General features: G+C 34.6%; 1 protein-coding gene across 1 annotated transcript; it reads left to right on the top strand.

Moving 5' to 3' along the window:
• Positions 1-1340: 1340 nt before the first annotated feature.
• Positions 1341-19352, top strand: LOC145329795 (F-box/SPRY domain-containing protein 1-like). Its single transcript, XM_080174192.1, has 16 exons — positions 1341-1576; positions 1905-1951; positions 2243-2358; positions 3067-3167; positions 3269-3320; positions 3802-3880; positions 5211-5267; positions 5961-6049; positions 6571-6650; positions 6912-6968; positions 7222-7337; positions 7674-7757; positions 8408-8470; positions 12743-12801; positions 18720-18767; positions 19059-19352. Exons 1-16 carry the CDS (start codon positions 1557-1559, stop codon positions 19092-19094), a joined length of 1104 nt encoding a protein of 367 aa, XP_080030318.1. The 5' UTR covers positions 1341-1556; the 3' UTR covers positions 19095-19352.
• Positions 19353-21862: the final 2510 nt, after the last annotated feature.

The following is a 21862-nucleotide window of genomic DNA, read 5'->3' as shown; positions in this document are numbered from 1 at the left end:
TGTTTATTTATTTGGCAAAAAGTACATTTTTTAAACCTCCGTTATATAAAATTCTAACTATTTTCCTAAGAGAGATTATTTATCCTTTCGTTAAATAAAGCAAACCTACTTAATATATACAATTCTAGTGCAAGCGCCTCTAGCATCTTATCTACAGGGTGAGGGAGGAGACAGAAATAAGGACCAAACCATCAAAGAACCTATATATGAAACTTCTTTAAAAAAGGGGATCTTCACTAAAGCACAAATTAAATTAATTTTTACATAAGAGAAATCCTAAATTGCCATTTCATATGAATTACATGATTCCTGAAAGCTGCAAAACTGAATTGCAATCGCATTACGAAATATCACATTTAACTAGAAAGCCGGGCCATCATGATAAAATTAAAAAAGCTAGCAGCAATGACTAATTTTAAACTACAGCTTTTTTATGAGTAAAATTTTGCATAAATGAATAATATTTAAATCAAATATGCTACTAAAATAAAACAATGGTAAACATATTTTATACAAATTGTTAATTTTTTAAATTTTAAGCTATTTTTATTGATTTAAATTAAATAGCACATGTTTAAGGCAGTTGCATGTTTGTTTACATTCGCATGATGGTGTGTGTGTGTGTGTTTTGGTGTACTTTCTGTAGCAGACGAGAAAATCAGCTGATTATTTGTGAAAGTAAATGTCGTCGTCGTGAATATTATTTTAGTAAGGACATTGTAGTTTGTTTTCTAATTGTTGGTTAAGATCTCGCTAACAACTAAACCGATTTGGGTTTCCATTGTAAGGAAGCTACTTAAAGGTTCTGAAATGGTTCCAGGCAATCTAAATTATCAATTTATGCCATCGTATGGTTTCTATAGCCTATTTTTATCGTTCTTCCTTTTGACGGCAACCCTATGATGCTAGGGGCGACGCCACTATTATCAAAATAAATTTATTATTTCGTCCGTACGGGAATCGTGATTTTTTTACTAATAGTAATATAATACTCAAATCAATAACATGAAGATTACAATTCATAAGATTAATTGGCGAGTTTTTAGGACACACATGGTAGTGGCAGAAAAATAGCCTTAATCCGTCCCAATTGACATTATTCCAAAATAAGATAAATAAGCCATAAATAATCTCAAGAACTTTTTAAAGCTCTAAGTGAAGAACTTATTCTACCGTGAGATCTTACCCGACAAACAAAAAATCAAATATGAATTAAGTTTTCTGCATAGATTTTTGTTTAGAATAAGGAAAAAATTATACAAAAAAATGTAAGATAAATATTGCACATTTGGAAGCCCTGTTTTATAATTAACAACTTAAATTTGGAAACCATGATTTTCAGAAATTGACGGGTCTTGTACGAGTGAAGCAAAGCCCAAAGTTCGAGTAAACTTTTTTCCACTTATTTTTATTTTTGGTGAAGAAGTTACTCTTTTTTTCAAACCTTCCCCTAAAATAGTTATAAACCTTCACTGGACCTATGAGATCGAAGCGAGCTTTATTACTTTTATATAAAGATTATCTTTATATATATCTATTTTTTTTCAGACTTCAAAATGGCAAAAAATAAACAGAAGTAAGAAAAATATATAATTTATAATTATTCTAAATTTTTCATTTCTTGATTATGAGATATCTTTAGTGGTTGGTCATGTTCTCTAAGTCAATCGTGTGAGGATTTCTTTGTGAATAAGGAATAATTTGTAAATCGCAACGACTCAATAAAATAAAGACTGAAGTATTGTTTTAATGAAATTTTACTTTTAACTTGATTTTTGAAATAGTTATTTAAATGGCAACTTTTCGGCAAATTACCATTGAATTTTTCTAGATTTCACAACTATATTTGTTCTCTTGACTTATTGGATGAACTTTTCTTGTATGAATATTTACTATTGTTTTAGGAAGTGTTTTTCTAAAAAGAGTGAAGACAAAGTAAAATCTGTTAAAGGTAAAATGTACTACTAAAAACCTTGGGGGGGGGGGGGGCATTTATTACCGAAGCTATTGGAAAACTAAGTCAAAAGCTACTTGTCCCCTCATCGACAGACACAAAAATCCCTCAAATTTACTCAAGTGTACTCAAATTTTCAAAATTGAAAAAAATTTCTAAGCGAATATTATTAACTGACAAATAAATGAGTGCCATGCAATGTTAGCAAACTAAATTGACATTTTTCTACCGTCATAATATCCACAACGTAGGTATAATTATATTCTACATACATTGATATTGTTTTAGGTGGTTCAGTTGGTAAGAAATCCGACCAGAAAGTAGTTTCCTACATTCATGTTGGGGATGCTGGGAAAGAGGATCTTGAAAAATATATGACTGGAAAAAGCAATCTAACCCTGCAGGTTTACTAACCAGGGGTGTATATTCTACATGGGATCCCCTGCTCAGGGGGGGGGGGAAATAAAAAATAGTTGGTTGGAGGGAAAAAAATGTAAAAATTAAGAAAACTGAAAACATTTTTTCCATTCCCCCCCCCCCCTTCTTGGTGAAAAAACTTTTAAAAATGTGTGGTAGGAGGGATAAAATAAATAAAATATAGAGTTCTTTAAATATTTTTCCTTTTTCCACCTACTTGGTGAGAAAGAACTAGGGGGGGGAAGAAAACTAAGAAATTTTGTAGCAGGGGAAAAAAATAAATCTTGTGCAGAATATACACCCCTGTTACTAACAGTTTAGTCTAGATGCACAGCTACTCTAAAGCTCTTTGCACAGGCTCACACCCCCTTCTTATTTTCAACATTGATGGCAACATCTATAAGTAAATAAATTAACCAAAATTACGCATAAAAATGCCTGTTATCTTTAAATGCATTTGGCATCCGCCTCTTAGCAAGCTTAGCAACTCCTATAATTAGAATATCTGTTTTAAACATGTTATTTTTTATGTCTATGATAAGGATCATGTATTTAAGTATTTTTGGGATAGCTTTTTAAAGTATTTTAGGCTTAGTTTTTATATTGAATATAAAGTGCGCTTTTTATTATTCGTTTGTCTTAACGTCTTTGTTTTAAGCTTCAATTTTGAGTTTGTTGTCACCTTTATTATATAGATTTATCAAGAGGAGAGATTACCAGACATAGACGAGAACTGCATGATCAATGGTTTAGATCAACTAGGAACTTCAGCTGATTTTAGTGATGAACATCATAGGTAATCAGATACCTAAATACAACATTTTTAGATAAAATATTTACCTATAAAAGTTGATTTATTGTTTAAATACATCGACATCTTATTTATGTATTTTTAAGGTGTTCCCGTGCTTGTCCTGTTGGATGTCAAGGCCATCTCAGACCAAATGAGGTAAAAAAGCTTGGATCATGGAAAGAAAACGAAGTAGCGGGTTTTGTCGTATTTTCACAGTATCTTTTCTCCTATTTTTAGCCCTTGGGGGCAATCATTAACATTTACCTAAAATAACCTATAAAAAGCTTCTTTGAAAAGAAAATACGATTTAACCAGCTACTTTGTTTTCTTTCCATATTTTAACAGCTTTAATTGAAGTCTTGAAGTAATTTGGGACATTGGGCTCAAGTTATACTTAGATCTACACGTTCTCTCATTCGTTAAATATTTTTTATATTTTGGAATTTTTATTTATTCCTTAATGGGTTGTAGGTATAAACTATAGTTGCAGTGTCACAACATTTTATCCAAGAATTTAAATATGCTCAGAAGGGGTTAATTTTGTTTCATCACAATTTGGAGTTTCTTTACTTCTATTGGACATTGGATAGAGATAGTGAAAAATTCACCTATAATTTTTAAAAACTTTTTTTTTTAGATCGCCATCTATGAAGGGTTGAGTGTTAAGGGTTATCTTGTTGAGAGAAAGAGATACAGAGCAAGATTTATCCTTAAGGAACGTTACCATATCATTGTTACTGAAAATATTTTTTAAAAAGCGAAGCTACTCTATAATTTGTTGTACAGTACGTCCAGCCGATTGACTATCCTGAAGAAACGATCATGGGGAACTTTAATTTTTATTCATCTATTGAAGATAGATGGCTGATATTTCATTGTTGTGACGATTCCCTATTATATACAAATAGGCATCCAGTATATAACCTACTTTGTCCGACAACCCCTTCTAGATCTTCAAAGAGAGGGTGGAACGTTTAACACCCGTTTGAAAATAAGAAAGAAAAAAAAAAATGGAGAAAAATATTTTCTAGGGTCAATTTTTATTAGGATGGACGAGGTCTCCTTTAAAATCTTCTCGGGACCCGCAAGAAAAGCTTCTATGTTGTTTCGGTACAACGGCATTTGGCTGGCCGTTTACCAGATCTTTACGTACAGACGTACAAAACCTGCTACTTCCCACAAGAATCAAAACCAGCATAGTTACTAATACAATTTATTGTATGAAAACGGTCATGCTGAAATAGAAAATAACAAAATTAATAATCAAATATTAAAATGTTAAATACATGATAAAGTAAATCTTGTAAAAGAGAATAAATCTTTTTCTTATTTGGACCAATCGTCTTTTTTAATAAAATAATATTCCTTACGAGAGGTTGCGTGACTTCGAAATTATATTTTAAAATGTATAAGAAGGCTAGGGTTATTTTTTGCTTAAAATTAATCAAAATTGAATGCGAGTTTGAAATTCATAAACAAAATCATTATAGACTACTATTAAAATATTCTGATACAAAAATAAATTAATTACTTGGTCTAATTTCAGTAAAAATGAAAGATTAATTTGCCGTCTTAAAAAAATCACTCCATTCCATTAAAAATGCTTAAGAAAGAATTCTTACCGAAGTTTTTGTTCCTGTAAAGCCGGGAAGCACTCAAAGGTATTTTTCAGTACGGATAACACCACAATTCTGACTATACATGGTTTTTTATCGCACAGATATTCCGCACATTTTGAAAGATAGATTAAAGATGGCCACGCTAGCTTTGTTTTGGTTTAAGCGCAAGCGTTGTTTTGATTGCCGCGTCCAATTATGAACTTTCAATTTAAATCTGGGCGCTTTCTAAACTGCCATTAATGATAAGGAAAACAAAAGGATAAAGGTTCGAGTTCACAAACACATCACACTATTATACTTCCAATACATATGTTAAGAAGTCATAAAGGTCTAGCGGTTAGCAAGATTGTCTTAGACCGTCATTCAACCTATTACTTTTATATAAGGATTGTTTTTGTGATATGTGTTACATGCGGAAAACTTAAGGGATCTTTGCAAGCACCAACAAAGCAGAAAAAGCCTAAAGTCGCTCTGGTACCTCCAGGTAAATAATTTAGATTTTTACCTAAACAGTGAGATTTTGAATATCTGTTTAAAAAACAAATTTCGTGCTTTGTATAAGTGTCTTGAGTACTAGATTATTAGCTAACTTTTACAACAACAATAAAACTCAGCCTTTTTGATTAATCCGTTTTATGAGATTAAACTCTGATAATTGAAAATGTTGTAATAGGAATAGGGTTTTCAATCCGTCCAATTTTCGGACTGAATTCGGATTCCTATAAAATCTTACCCTAAAATGAAACTGATTATTCCGTGGATTCCGGATTCTTATGCCTAAACTAAAGGGAAATGGATAAAAAGGGGGAGAAGGAAATTTTTACTTTTCAGAATCCAGACCTATCTTTTTGAGTGAATGCTATTCTTATGTACTGTTAAACGCTTTAGTTTAGTCAAACCTACCATAATAAGAAATTTAAGTATTTTTTGTCTTGCTAATATTTTCGGATCATGGAAAGAAAACGAAGTAGCTGGTTTCGTCGTTTATTCATATTTAGTATAAATATATTGTAGAAACGATTTGCCATTAAATACTTTGACTTTTCCTTGAGTTTTTGCTTTCTCTCTTACTTTGTTATTGCAACTAAACATCCCCTGTTTAATTCACTTTGTTCGTTTGTCCATTTCATGTCTTTTTTGCTTCGCTACTTATGGATGTTGTAATTTTTGTTTTCAGTGTTACCCAATGACAGTATAGGAGTGGATATACCAGAGAAATATCAGCTCATTATAGATGCTAGAGACCATTATATTCACAATGATCAGGTTATATAAAGTGATAGTTCCATATAGTATTTCTACAAGTTTAATAGGTTACCTAGTCATTATGATAATTTTTTGGTAATAATAGTCACGATATCAGAAAAATTATCGCTAGATAATTTTCAAAAATTACTTGTAGAATCTTAATAAAACTAATTTTAACTGATATTTTTAAGTTCTATAAGAAATATAGTTTAAACTAGAAAAAAAATATTTTCACTAAATTCAAATGCATTTCGTGTAACTACCTCTTTTTAACAAGGTAATAATGTTGTGCTTGTTTTAATTTAACGACCAAAAAGGGAAGGAAATTGGAATGTGAATAATATTGTCATTTAAATTTTTAAACCACGTTCTTTTATTCGTTGGCTTTTAAATTTTGGTACTTTTTTTATTAAATCTTGATTGATTTGTGTATAAATATTTAATGTAGTGTCTAATCTTTCCCCACAAATGATTTTACCCTACAGGGTATAGTAATATTACAATTCTTATGTATTTTATTCATAATACTTACTATTTAGATCCAAAAAGATTATGGTTGGAATCCTCTTGACAAATCAGATAATCTTGCCATGAGATCACAAGAAGACCGGTGTGTAAGGTGAATCAATATTTGGACAATGTAGTTGGAGTGTATATATGATACGTGGATATTGTGACGGGGGATTTTTTGTTGTCAATTTAGATTGCTAATATGGTCATCAGCTATTGGTCAATACGTTCCTAAATGGTCAGGGAAGTGGTTTGGGAAATGTCATTAGTGAGGGATGGAGAAATTAGCCAGCTGAAAGAATCCTTCATATGAAAAAAATGTTAATTGTAATAAATATGAAGTAAATAAATCAGAATTGTATTCCTTTAGACGTCAACCTGTCACTCAGTCGACTGATGGAGTCAGAGGAAAAATGGGCGTGTCCAGGTAAGCAAACAAAGCTAGGAATAAGTTGGTGGTGGAGGGTGGTGGTACACTCTTCAAAATAGTTTTAAACCATCCCAGGACCTATGTAAATGAGAGCCATATTGACAGACAGACCGACAGATAGAGATCTTGTTATTTTATTATAGGGATAACAATTATACCTATTGATTTCAGTAGAAATAACATAAAAATACTCAAATATTCAGATATCACGCAACCTTGTTTTAAAATATTTTATTTCAATTTATTATAGAGGCATCAGTATTTATGAGATAAGTTGGCCTGTCAGGATGAGAGGAACTCACGCATCTGTCGGAGTAGCTACCAGACAAGCACCCATTCAGGCACATGGATATATTCCATTAATAGGTAAGGAAAGGACCAGGAATTAGGCCCAACGATAATGCATAAAAATTAGATTTTTGAGGCTTTGGCAGATGAAAAGCTCGTTATGTCTTCTAGGAGAATAAAAACCAGCTGAAATTGAAAAGTATTAATATGTTTCCGTTCTTCCAATTGTCTGATGCTTAAGAATAGGGTAACTGATCAGGCTTTGCTTCTCAAGTAATAAACCGATTGGTCATGTTATGGTTTTAATCGATTTTTCCATGTTGGGACACCTAAACCTCCAAAAAATTGCCACCTCCTGTTGTTCATGATGGTGAAAACAATTAGTTTATTCTAATTATTTTGAAATTATTTCAGGAAGCAATCGTCATTCCTGGGGCTGGGATATCGGTAGAAAAGAAGTAATCCACCACATGACCAGAATTAACTATCCTTCTGCCGGTAAACAACTTTAATTATTTAAACCGCTGTTTTCCGCCGAAATGTTCGACATATTAAAAACAAATCAAGTATCAAGCGCAATTATAAGGAAATTTTCTTAATGAAAAAAGTTTAAGTTTCAAATTATTCAAAATTGTTTAATTTTACGAGAAAAGGCAAAAAGAAATGTTGGCCACAATCGGCGGTTTTCGGCGAAAGCGGCGGTGTCGCAGCCGTTTCTTTACAGTTCCATATTATACCTCTTTAAAGCAACTGCAAAGCTAAATTGCAGTGCTCTAGCTCTTTTTTTAGTTGAGTTCCTTTGACTTTGAGTTTAAGTTTTAAAAAGTGTCAAACCCGCCCCCCCCCCTTTTCTCAAAGAAAAAATCCTTTGAGCTACTGCAGTGTATCGCCTAATTTAACTGGATAGAATTGTTATAGATATTTTTATTTAATATTTGCTGAATTAGAACCGGTTCTTACCTCTGCTAAAAAATCTTGTATTGTATTATAGACAATTTTATACAATTAATAAAATGATAATAATATTAATATCTCCCAGTTTGGTCTTCGGCCTCTCAGGGCTAACTAAACTGGAATTAATCTCAAAATTGATTATTTATCCACAGAAAGCTGTCTATAATATGATGCGACAAATAAGTATTTTTTAGTTCAAAATCATTACCAATGGAGCGTGCCTGAATCTTTCTACCTGATCATTGATATGGAGGAAGGTTAGTTCAAGCAAATCTAGCGTGCAGAGCTTGAGTGGCGGACACTAATGTCTAAATTGTAGAGAAGATTCACTTCAACCCAAATAACTCATGGCAACTTTTTACATGCTTATTTATAGGCGAACAAAACGAAACCGAATCCAATATTTACAGGTTCGGTTAAAACAGATTATACACCAATCCTTCCCTTTATGTATTTCGCGGCTACGCCCCTAAAGGGCTCTAGGGGCAATTAAGTTGCAGGGGGGGGGGGGGGTGATGACTCGATCTCCCCTATTTTTAATTTTAGTTTTGAATTTTTGGGAAGGTGATTTTTCTTTTTTTTGCACTTTAACAGTTATAAATCTATCTCAACCATAACATTTATAAATTAGTAACTACTGCTGCTTCATAACGAAATATATTTCAAAGAAAAAAATCTTCATTATCAATCGCATCTGTAATAGAAAACAACAACATAAATAAATGAAAAAAAAGCATTAAGAATTATACAAAAATAGTCAAAATGTTAAAATATATCATAAAAAATAAAATTTTAAATTCACAGCTACTGTTTAGATCTTTACTATAACACAACCAAATAACAAATAAAGGAGAAGCGGTCAAACTGGCTGTGTAATAAGAGAGAGAAAGGGAAGGGTGTATAGTTTGAAAAAAATATTTTTTAAAAACAATTGCAACTGCATTTTGAATCAAGTTCTACGATTTAACAATGGTTCAAATTTTCTAATATAAAATTTTTCACGGGCTAATCTTATCCAAGGATTATTACTTTTAAGTTGCTCAAATGGAACAAATTGTAAATGGCAAGGGTTGTGGCCATTTTGTGAAAAATGTTGTCCTACAGTTTTTACAGAATTTGGTTCAATTGAATTTTTGTGTTCTCTGAATCTATCCACTGCTTTACGTCCTGTTTGTCCAATATATTGTGGATGAGATTTACAAGTTCCATTATCTTTAGTACAAGTTATACAATATATAATATTTTCCGAATTACAAGTCAAATTAGATAAAATGGGAATAGTTTCTTTTGTTACAGAAGATACAATGTTGTTAACAAATTTAGGTGAAAATTTACATAACATACAATCATTACCACAATGTTTAAAACCTATCTTATTTCTGGAAGGTCTTTTAGGAACTAAACTTTTTGGCAACTTTGCTCTTATGAGAAATTCTCTCAAATTTTTTGGTTTTGTCCAGCACACCATCGGTGGATCTGGAAAAATCTTTTTTAATAAAGGATTTTGTGTCATGACCTTCCAGAATTTAAACAAAATATTTGAAATATGTGGCAACCGTGGATCATATTGTAAACTAAGAATTGGGCGGTTTACAATTTTTTTCTCTACTTTTTTCAAAGCAGTTGACCTATCAATTACAGAAACACGTTCAAAAGCTTTTAAAATGTAATTTGGTTTGTATCCACGGGTCAAAAGTAATTCTTTTAAAGTATCTAATTGTTTTACAAAATCTAAATTATCACTGCAAATGCGTTTTAATCTCAAAGCTAATGAATAAGGAATATTTTCAGTTATATGACTAGGGTGACAAGAAGATGTAAGCAAATAAGAACATTTTTTGCCAGGTTTAACAAATAAATCAGTTTTAATATAACCATTTTTATCAATTGATATCACAGTGTCTAAAAATTCTACAGATTTGGTCTCGAAATTGTAAGAAGCTTTAAATTTAAGATAAGGATGAAAATTGTTCAAATGTTCAATAAACTTTAAAAGTTGTTGCTCAGTGCCAGTCCAAAAGAAAAAAATATCATCAATATATCGTTTGTAAAGGTGTGGTTTGATGCCTTTCCATGATGTTAGCATCAAACATTCTATCGCACCCATGAATAAACAGGCAAAAGTGGGTGCAACACGCGTGCCCATGGCTGTCCCAATACGTTGTAAGTAATACTTATTATTAAAAACAAGAACATTACATGTTAGCACTAGGGTTAAAAGAGTAATTAAGAAAGTGGTTGGGACACTTTTATCACTTCTTGTTTCTAAAAATTTACCAAATATATTGATTCCCTCGTCTAAGGGAATATTCGTGTACAGACTTGACACATCTAAAGTCACAGGAATTGAACCTGGAGGCTGTGGCCCTTTTAGATTCTCCTGCTCAAAGTTCCTTAGCATATCTGGTGTATCCTCCCAATATGATGGCAAGGATTTAACCAGATGGTTAGAATGAATATCAACGAAATGGCTTGCATTCTCGAAAGTAGTACCACTTGCTGACTCTACTGGCCTGAGGGGAGGTACAGTGGTACCTGGCGGCCATTTCTCAGGAGCCACATGATCTTTAATCAAGCCATACAATCTACCTGGCTTTGGCTCCTCTGTTACAAGCCATGAAGCTATATCATTGTCTATCCAGCCCTCCTTTTTAGCTTTATTTACTTCCGATTTAAGCTTCTCATGGTCATTAAACTGGATTTGATCCGCCTGATATGCATCCAGCTCTTGAAAATACGGGTGCTCTTGACCATCAGCATCTAAGTGTTTAGCCTTAAGTAAAATCTCCATAGAATCAATATAATCCGAAGTGTTAAGAACGGAGCAGCCACCTGTCTTATCGTTCGGTTTAATTGTGATTTGGCGGGATTTTTGAAGTTGAATCAAGTCATTCATAGCACGCCTCTCTGATTCAGGCAAATTTGTATGAATTTTGTTTAAATCCGTACCTAGGACGCAAGCCAATGAACCATTTAAAAATGTGTTTAAATCTGCAGAAGGAGCGCTTTTTGGAAAACTAGTCTTAACCTTTTGCCACGGCTTTTTACCTTGTGTGGGTTCTATCAAGGTTTTTTCCATGTCATCCTCCTTGTGAAGATTTTCACGCCATCTCATAGATCTGCCTAGCTTCTGAAAACCAGCATGAATATCTGTAGTGTTAACAGATTTCGGTGTCACTGCAAAATTTAGGCCACGGTTTAAAAGGTCAGACATTTCTTTAGTTAATTCTATATCACTGTAATTAGTAACCAAAGAGTTCAAGCTTTTATTCTGACGTTTTATCTTTCGTCTATATTTTGTTCTTTTCACAAATTTTCGACACTTTTTAACTGTAGAATTATTATTTGCTGAGTCATTGTTTGACTGAAACTCACGAGGAATAGGCTTATTATTTTTCTGCAACAAGAAACACAACTTATTTTTATGGACATTGAAAAATTGTTTCTTTAATTTTAACTTATCACTGTTGACTTTTTCCTCCAAAAATAAATGTAAATTTGGTTCCGAAATTAATCCATGCAGAGAAATTTTTAGGCTGCGCAGATGTTTTTTACATAAATCCAAATGTTTATTTTCCTCGACAATGCCTATCTTTAAATTATCAAAGCTCACATTTTGTAAATTTGTTTGAAAGTTTTGAGAAGCCTCGTTAGAAAATCTAACATTATGGTTGGCTTTTATCACAGAAGTTGGAGGCAAAACATTAAATCTTACACAGTTTTTTAAGAACCAAATGCGAGACGCGCATTTTTCTTGCTTTGTCAAAGCTTTGTGTAAGTTAAAGTATGACTTTTTGTAACTAGCATTCTCAAAAAAAGTTTTTTCATCATTTAAATTGCTGCTAACAGTAGGTACCTGGCCAGATGGTAGGGCCGTAGTAATCTGAGAACCTGGAGGGCTGGAAGCAGGGCGGGATAAGGCCGCATCAGCCCCATGGCCGGGGCCCGCCTCCTGCTCAACACTGTTCTGCACTGGAGACATACTATTTGTAGTGTATGATAACAATAAGTTAGAGTCTGTCTCAAAGATCACTGGAAAAATTACTATGGGATACAGTAATGTATTCACAAGGGATAGAATTTTCATCGTAAGCACTTTAACAGTTATAAATCTATCTCAACCATAACATTTATAAATTAGTAACTACTGCTGCTTCATAACGAAATATATTTCAAAGAAAAAAATCTTCATTATCAATCGCATCTGTAATAGAAAACAACAACATAAATAAATGAAAAAAAAGCATTAAGAATTATACAAAAATAGTCAAAATGTTAAAATATATCATAAAAAATAAAATTTTAAATTCACAGCTACTGTTTAGATCTTTACTATAACACAACCAAATAACAAATAAAGGAGAAGCGGTCAAACTGGCTGTGTAATAAGAGAGAGAAAGGGAAGGGTGTATAGTTTGAAAAAAATATTTTTTGTGAGGGGGGGTTGTTTTAAAACTCGTTAAATTACCTTCATGCAACTATCCCTTTACTTAAAATCAACGTCAACAATAAACTGAAAACTTTTTTAGGAACGCTAAGTTTCGCTGGTGATGGAAAATGGTATGGTCCTGCATTTTCTGGTTTAGAGGTAAGCAAGAACATCAGGACAAATGGATCTAGACACTCTTTAAAAGTATTAAAGTCAGGGAGAGAGGGGATATTGGACCGTTTATTACACTGATTCTGAAAAACAATTCTAAACGAAAATTTCTACACAACCCCCTTCCCCCATTTTTCCCTTCTTACACACCCTTCTTCAGTTACATCAAAAAACAAGTTATACTCCAACCTTACTCCAACAAAATATTAAAGGGGGATGTGGAAAATAACCATTTGGGCAGGGGGGGGGGGGGGCGTTTACTCGAGAACCCTTAGAGCTAGAGGGAGCTAATTTTGGATATAAGCTTCTATGGGGCCAAAGTTACTTTTAAAATTATCGTCGACCCCCCACCCCCCCCCCCAATTTTTTTTTTTTTTGGGGGGGGGCGGGTGGATTATACTATAGGATGTTTCTCATAAACGACTTAAGATAAATGGAGCAAACCTTGGGATACAAGTTTTGTAGGCCTATATTTGATTTTAGAATTATCGTTGACCAGCCACCCACCCCAAAACCCCTAATTTTTTTGGGGGGGGGGGCGGGTGAATTATACTATAGGGTGTTTCTCATAAACGACTTGAGATAAATGGAGCAAACCTTAGAATAGAAGTTTTGTAGGCCTATATTTGATTTTAGAATTATCGTTGACCACCCACCCACCCCAAAACCCCTAATTTTTTTTTTGGGGGGGGGGGTGAATTATACTATAGGGTGTTTCTCATAAACGACTTAAGATAAATGGAGCAAACCTTAGGATACAAGTTTTGTAGGCCTATATTTGATATTAAAATTATCATTGACCACCTTCTCACCCCCAAACCCCTAATTTTAAGGGGGGGGGGGGGGCGGGTGGATTATACTATAGGGTGTTTCTCATAAACGACTTGCAGCAATTTTATTTTGGGTGCTACTCCCTTAGTTTTAGAGATAATTGGATGAAATCTTTTGGGCTGGGTCACTAATTACCCCAACTATTAGTATCTTTAAAAAAAACGGCTGCGAGACCGCCGCTCCCGCCGCCCGCCACCGTTTACTGCCGCCACAAAAAAATTTTTTTTATTGCATTTCTCGCCAAATTAGGCAATTTGGAATCATTTGAGACCATGTTATTTTTTTCAAAAATTTTTCGCCTTACAAGCAACCCTGCGGGGGATTTAGTCATTTTTTTCAAATTCTTGAAAAAAATAACATGGTCTCAAATGATTCCAAATTGCCTAATTCCGCGAGAAATGCAATAAAATTTTTTTTTTGGTGGCGGCTGTAGACGGCGGCGGGCGGCTGGAGCGGCGGTCCCGCCGCCGTTTTTTTTAAAAGATACCAATAGTTGGGGTAATTAGTGACCCAGTTAAAAAGATTTCATCCAATTATCTCTAAAACTAAGGGAGTAGCACCCAAAATAAAAGTCGAAACAAAATTGTAAGTAAAGGGGGGGGGGGGGGAAATGTGGTGACTCATCACACGACATACCAGCAATTTATTTTGGGTGCTACTCCCTTAGTTTTAGAGATAATTGGATGAAATCTTTTGGGCTGGGTCACTAATTACCCCAACTATTGGTATCTTTAAAAAAAAACGGCTGCGAGACCGCCGCTCCCGCCGCCCGTCGCCGTTTACCGCCGCCACCAAAAAAAGTTTTTTTATTGCATTTCTTGCAGAATTAGGCAATTTGGAATCATTTGAGACCATGTTATTTTTAAAAAAATTTTTTTGCCTTACAAGCAACCCTGCGGGGGATTTAGTCATTTTTTTCAAATTCTCGAAAAAAATAACATGGTCTCAAATGATTCCAAATTGCCTAATTCGGCGAGAAATGCAATTAAGAATTTTTTTTTGGTGGCGGCTGTAAACGGCGGCGGGCGGCGGGAGCGGCGGTCCCGCCGCCGTTTTTTTTAAAAGATACCAATAGTTAGGGTAATTAGTGACCCAGCCCAAAAGATTTCATCCAATTATCTCTAAAACTAAGGGAGTGTCACCCAAAATAAAAGTCGAAACAAAACTGTAAGTAAAGGGGGGGGGGGGGGGAAATGTGGTGACTCGTCACACGACATACCAGCAATTTTATTTTGGGTGCTACTCCCTTAGTTTTAGAGATTTGACACCATGTTATTTTTTTCAAAAACTTTTTCGCCTTACAAGCAACCCTGCGGGGGACTTAGTCAGGGAGTAGCACCCAAAATAATATTGCTTATTTTGGGTGCTACTCCCAGAGTTTTAGAGATAAAGGGATGAAATCTTTTGGGCTGGGTCACTAATTACCCAAATTATTGGTATCTTTTAAAAAAAACGGCGGCGGGACCGCCGCTCCCTCCGCCGTTTACCGCCGCCACCAAAAAAAATTTTTTTTATTGCATTTCTCGTTGAATTAGGCAATTTTGAATCATTTGAGACCATGTTATTTTTTTCCAGAATTTGAAAAAAATGACTAAAATTCCCTGCAGGGTTGCTTGTAAGGTGAAAAATTTTTGAAAAAAATAACATGGTCTCAAATGATTCCAAATAGCCTAATTCGGCGAGAAATGCAATAAAAAAATTTTTTTGGTGGCGGCGGTAAACGGCGACAGGCGGCGGGAGCGGCGGTCCCGCCGCCGTTTTTTTAAAGATACCAATAGTTGGGGTAATTAGAGACCCAGCCCAAAAGATTTCATCCAATTATCTCTAAAACTAAGGGAGTAGCACCCAGAATAAAAGTCGAAACAAAATTGTAAGTAAAGGGGGGGGGGGAAATGTGGTGACTTAACACACGACATACCAGTAATTTTATTTTGGGTGCTACTCCCTTAGTTTTAGAGATAATTGGATGAAATCTTTTGGGCTGGGTCACTAATTACCCCAACTATTGGTATCTTTAAAAAAAACGGCGCCCGTCGCCATTTACCGCCGCCACCAAAAAAATTTTTCGCCTTACAAGCAACCCTGCGGGGGACTTAGTCATTTTTTTCAAATTCTCAAAAAAAATAACATGGTCTTAAATGATTCCAAATTGCCTAATTCGGCGAGAAATGCAATAAAAAAATTTTTTTTTGGTGGCGGCTGTAAACGGCGGCGGGCGGCGGGAGCGGCGGTCCCGCCGCCGTTTTTAAAGATTATAGTTTTAGAGATAATTGGATGAAATCTTTTGGGCTGGGTCACTAATTACCCCAACTATTGGTATCTTTAAAAAAAAACGGCGGCGGGACCGCCGCTCCCGCCGCCGTTTACTGCCCCCGCCAAAAAAATTTTCTTTATTGCATTTCTCGCCGAATTAGGCAATTTGGAATCATTTGAGACCATGTTATTTTTTTCAAAAATTTTTTGCCTTACAAGCAACCCTGCGGGGGAGTAGCACCCAAAATAAAATTGCTGGTATGTCGTGTGACGAGTCACCACATTTCCCCCCCCCCCCTTTACTTACAATTTTGTTTCGACTTTTATTTTGGGTGCTACTCCCTTAGTTTTAGAGATAATTGGATGAAATCTTTTGGGCTGGGTCACTAATTACCCCAACTATTGGTATCTTTTAAAAAAAACGGCGGCGGGAACGCCGCTCCCGCCGCCCGCCACCACCAAAACAAATTTTTTATTGCATTTCTCGCCGAATTAGGCAATTTGGAATCATTTAAGACCATGTTATTTTTTTTGAGAATTTGAAAAAAATGACTAAATCCCCCGCAGGGTTGCTTGTAAGGCGAAAAATTTTTGAAAAAAATAACATGGTCTCAAATGATTCCAAATTGCCTAATTCGGCGAGAAATGCAATAAAAAATTTGTTTTGGTGGTGGCGGGCGGCGGGAGCGGCGTTCCCGCCGCCGTTTTTTTTAAAAGATACCAATAGTTGGGGTAATTAGTGACCCAGCCCAAAAGATTTCATCCAATTATCTCTAAAACTAAAATTGCTGGTATGTCGTGTGACGAGTCACCACATTTCCCCCGCCCCCCCCCCTTTACTTACAATTTTGTTTTGACTTTTATTTTGGGTGCTACTCCCATAGTAGTAGAGATAATTGGATGAAATCTTTTGGGCTGGATCACTAAATACCCCAACTATTGGTATCTTTTCAAAAAAACGGCGGCGGAAAATTTTTGAAAAAAATAACATGGTCTCAAATGATTCCAAACTGCCTAATTCGGCGAGAAATGCAATAAAAAAAATTTTTTTGGTGGCGGCGGTAAACGGCGGCGGGCGGCGGGAGCGGGTGTCTCGCAGCCTTTTTTTTAAAGATACCAATAGTTGGGGTAATTAGTGACCCAGCCCAAAAGATTTCATCCAATTATCTCTAAAACTAAGGGAGTATTATTATTATTATTTAAACTTTATTATTAGAATATAAATTATTAAATGAGACATAGTGATAAAAATCAAAGCATAATACAAATACGAGTAAAATAAGATAAAAATAAATAAGGATTAATGAATTCATTGTTTGACAAGGTTTATTGCGTCATCAATCGCCCCCTCCATAGGTTCCCTGGTGTCAGCCTCGTTTTTGGTCAGTAACCCCTTCATGGTCAGGTAACTGCTGAAAGCTGGCATCCTGGAGGGCGTGTTAGTCTGTTTTCTAGGTTTACGCTGAAGTGAACCCAGAAAGAAATTGGCGCAAGCTTTGTAGGCTGAAGGGGTCAGGTGAACCCCATCGACCAGACTGTTTTTATCAAAATTTCTACCAAAAATGTTTTGGTACTCCAGGAATTCGCATCTCTCTGGTAGAACGAGGCTTGCCTGCAGATACTTGTTGAAAAGAAAAGGGAGTAGCACCCAAAATAAAATTGCTGCAAGTCGTTTATGAGAAACACCCTATAGTATAATCCACCCGCCCTCCCCCCCAAAAAATTAGGGGTTTGGGGGTGAGTGGGTGGTCAACAATAATTATAAAATCAAATATAGGCCTACAAAACTTGTATCCTAAGGTTTGCTCCATTTATCTCAAGTCGTTTATGAGAAACACCCTATAGTATAATCCACCCCCCCCCTCCAAATTAGGGGTTTTGGGGTGGGTGGGTGGTCAACGATAATTCTAAAATCAAATATAGGCCTACAAAACTTGTATCCTAAGGTTTGCTCCATTTATCTCAAGTCGTTTATGAGAAACACCCTATAGTATAATTCACCCCCCCCCCCCAAATTAGGGGTTTGGGGGAGGGTGGCTGGTCAACGATAATTCTAAAATCAAATATAGGCCTACAAAACTTGCATCCTAAGGTTTGTTCCATTTCTCTCAAGTCGTTTATGAGAAACACCCTATAGTATAATTCACCCGCCCCCCCCCCCCTAAATTAGGGGTTTGGGGGTGGGTGGGTGGTCAACGATAATTCTAAAATCAAATATAGGCCTACAAAACTTGTATCCCAAGGTTTGCTCCATTTATCTCAAGTCGTTTATGAGAAACATCCTATAGTATAATCCACCCGCCCCCCCCAAAAAAAAAAAAAAAAAAATTTGGGGGGGGGGTGGGGGGTCGACGATAATTTTAAAAGTAACTTTGGCCCCATAGAAGCTTATATCCAAAATTAGCTCCCTCTAGCTCTAAGGGTTCTCGAGTAAACCCCCCCCCCCCCTGCCCAAATGGTTATTTTCCACATCCCCCTTTCACGGTAATTTCAAGTGGAATTAATCGGCTGAAGAGCAGCCCCTGGGCAGAACAACCTTGGGGACTTTAATTGAATTTTTATGGGTTGGTTTATTTAATTAAGTGTCCAAACGTTTCAACCACTACGTAAGGGGGATTTTTGTGAATCATAGGGGACCGGATGTAAATTAATTTATCGGTTATTGTCTTATCCCTTCAGATCCCTGATTACAATATAAGGATGCTAACATTTATATAAAAAAACATATAAATATATATCATTTTTAGATGTGCTTCCTTTGGCTAAGTGTTCTGCACGCCCCTGTTAGAAATAAATGATAATTTATATTTTATTAATCTTAGGGTGAAACGGTTTTTCCCGCAGTAAGCACTGTTTGGGGACACGCTGAGGTAAACTTTTTTTTGTAACAATTCTACTCTATAATTTGAAATGTCCAAGGTTATTGCTATTGGTTATTAGGCTATTGTATTCAAAGTTTAAGTTTTGAGATTTTCTTCAATTTTCTTTAAATAATGATTACAGATGCCCTGAATGATAAAGGCGCTTAGGCTATAAAAGCATTTATCTATGGAAATTTCAAGAAAACGAAAATATGAATCATAGATTCAATTTCTTTTTTACGGTTCTTTACCTGCGGACCACTGCCTAATTATAGAATATTAAAAATCTATTTTTTTCAGGTGTTAATCAAGTACATCGGAACTAATAGAAGATAATTTGATAATTAGATGCATGGAAATTTAATATTTTTTTTATAAAGACATTTTTACGTTAATAGCATGGAATTAATTTTTTTAAAGCATGTTTTTTTTAACTTACTTAAGTCACAAAATTTTAGTCACTGCATGTAAATATTCTGCATGAGTTAAAATTGTTTTTATTTTGTCATTAAATTGTACATATATTATTTGTATATTACCTATGCGATTTGACGATTTTTTTATCCCAAAATAAATTATATAGTCAATTACAAAGATGTTTTTTGAGAAGGTTTCTAAATCAACTATTATATCCGTTTACTAGCGGCTTCGCCCCTAGCCATAGGGGCTTTGCCCCAAGAGGTATAATTACATCTTTTATTACCTGGAGATGCCCCCACTCCACCACTATTTTAAATAATTAAAAAAATATTGGTGGGGGTAATTTTTTGTTGTTTTTAGTTTTTTTTTTTGGGGGGGGGGGTGTCCCACCCTCCAAGAAAAAATGAAAAATTTTAAAATGAAAAGTCGCTCTATGTTTCTAATTGTTTGTCCGTCTGATTTGCTGAGTTTTGCCTTTATGGATGATGTCATACTTGTTATTATTGAATCCCGCGACTTTGATGTAACCCGTAAAAAATGGTTACGACGATTACTTATGTCAAGCTCACGATATTTGGTAAGAATAGTGGGAATGCCTAGGCTAAAACCAGGCGCAACTCGTTATCATGTAAAGAAAGGAATTCCAGACTAAGATCGTGAAATCAAGCGGTTGGTTGTCTATAGGGTGTTTGACCATATAATTATGTGCATAGCAATCAGGCAAGATTTGGTTCAGAGATGCATCAAAGGGATAGTTGCATGAAGTGAAATTGACAAGTTTGAATGCAAGTTAAAGTTCCAAGAATACCATTTAACATATATAATTTTGTCTTACAACAAATAGCAATCAATTAGGGACCACTGAAGTAGTCACCATGCTGTTTTCGAAAACAGGACAGCCATATAAGTTGTATATATCTATAAAATATGATTTTCAAGTCTTCATATTTTTTAAACTACCTGGTAAAAAATTGAAATTCTTTCAAATATAAGTCGTATGGATGAAGTTAAAACTTTATAACAGAAAAAAATATGCTGTTCACTAAATTTAAGTTAAATGCACTTGGTGCAACTACCCCTTTAGATTTCGCGGTGTATCTCATCCTCAAAAGCTGTCTTCAGCTTGTTAGTAGCGAAGCTACTCTTTAATTCACGTTGTCTGTCCGTCAGTAAGTCCGTAACGCTATTGGGGAAACGTGATTTTCTCGGCTCCTATTAAAGATAGAGAGCCGGAATTTTTAGTGAAAACTCCTATTACATATGCTCATCTTGTTTGGTCCGTCTGTCTATTAATTGGACTGCTAATTAGATCGATTCCTAGATTTTAATGTTTTTTTTAATTATCTCGATTCCTGTTCAAGATAAACGGCTATAGAATTACTAGGGATTAAATAAATTCACATTTTACATATTTCCATCAAGTTTTATTAAGATGCCTTTATTAATTGGGGTGCTAAATCGATTCCTAGATTTTTTGTTTACATGATTTTTTCGATCCCTATACAAGATAGAATACAGCTGAAATTTTCCAGGATTTAATAAGTTTACACTTTACATATGTCCATTAAGTTTTATTATGATACCCTTATTGGTTGGGGTGCTAGATCCATCCCTAGTTTTTCAAGTTTATGTGATTTTCTCAACTCGTGGTCAAGATAAACGATTGGATTTTTATTGATTTATTACAACATTCTACATATTTTGACTAAATTTAATAAAAACTTACCATTGGTTGGGATGCTAAATCGAATTTTAGATCTTAATTTCTAAATTATATTAGGAAGCTTAATGCTAGAAAAGACCATTATACAATATACAGTTTTAAAAAGTTTCGTGATTTTTATTATTGAAATTTTTTTATAGTATACTCTATAGATCTTTTTTTTTTCTAGATGTCTCATCATAATTTTTGAGCTTCGCTAGTTATGGATGTTGCCACCCTTATTCGTATGTGAGCAATTTCTGCAATCCCGAATCGTCATTTACTAGTGGTAATTTACAATACCCTCCCTATAAAAAGGATTTTTTTTTATCTTTTTAGGGGGGATATATTGAACTTGGGCCAATGCACTCACCCACTCTTATGCCCATTATCACATCCACACACTCACCAAAAAGTCCCATCCGACAGAGGAAGAGCAACAGCAAGTTTCATAGTCATAATTACAGTATAATATAAGTACAACAGCAGGAAACAAAGTCAATAATTGTGCTGTGATCCTTGCTGAGGAATAAATTTTGGAACCACTTTTATGTATGAAGTTGTGAGGCCGCAAAACTTATATTCTGTTGACTGTATACATACTCAGTGACTATCTATCTATCCACACTGCCAGTAAATATCTATCTATCCACTCTCTTTCTTACATATATGGAAAGTGTCAGTGCTTAGTTAGAAGAGGTCCGTTGAGGACGGACATTCTATTCAAAGAAATTCCATGATTATATTTCTCTTATTTCAGTGATACTCTATTAGTTTTTAGTAAGTAACATACAAGAATTTTATTTATGTAATATTTATATATTCTTATTTATTTGTATATAAATAGATACATTAAACATTAAGAATTAAAAAGTATAAACTTGTATATATATGCATGTATGTACATATAAGTGGCCACATCAAAAGTCAGAATAGTTGGATTATAATGCAGTCTAACCAAGTACAGGGAAATGGGATTATT

Source organism: Acartia tonsa, chromosome 10 (genome assembly GCF_053477335.1).
Source record: "Acartia tonsa isolate MP-2025a chromosome 10, ASM5347733v1, whole genome shotgun sequence".
Classification (NCBI taxonomy): domain Eukaryota; kingdom Metazoa; phylum Arthropoda; class Copepoda; order Calanoida; family Acartiidae; genus Acartia; species Acartia tonsa.
Note: the sequence above shows the minus strand (reverse complement) of the source record. Positions and strands in the feature narration are given on the sequence as shown.

Coding starts and splice junctions, on each gene's coding strand:
- LOC145329795 (XM_080174192.1), top strand. CDS start 1,557: ATGGCAAAAAATAAACAGAA. Junction 3,881..5,210: donor AGCAAGATTTATCCTTAAGG/AACGTTACCATA, acceptor GAAAACTTAAGG/GATCTTTGCAAGCACCAACA. Junction 7,338..7,673: donor TGGATATATTCCATTAATAG/GTAAGGAAAGGA, acceptor AAATTATTTCAG/GAAGCAATCGTCATTCCTGG.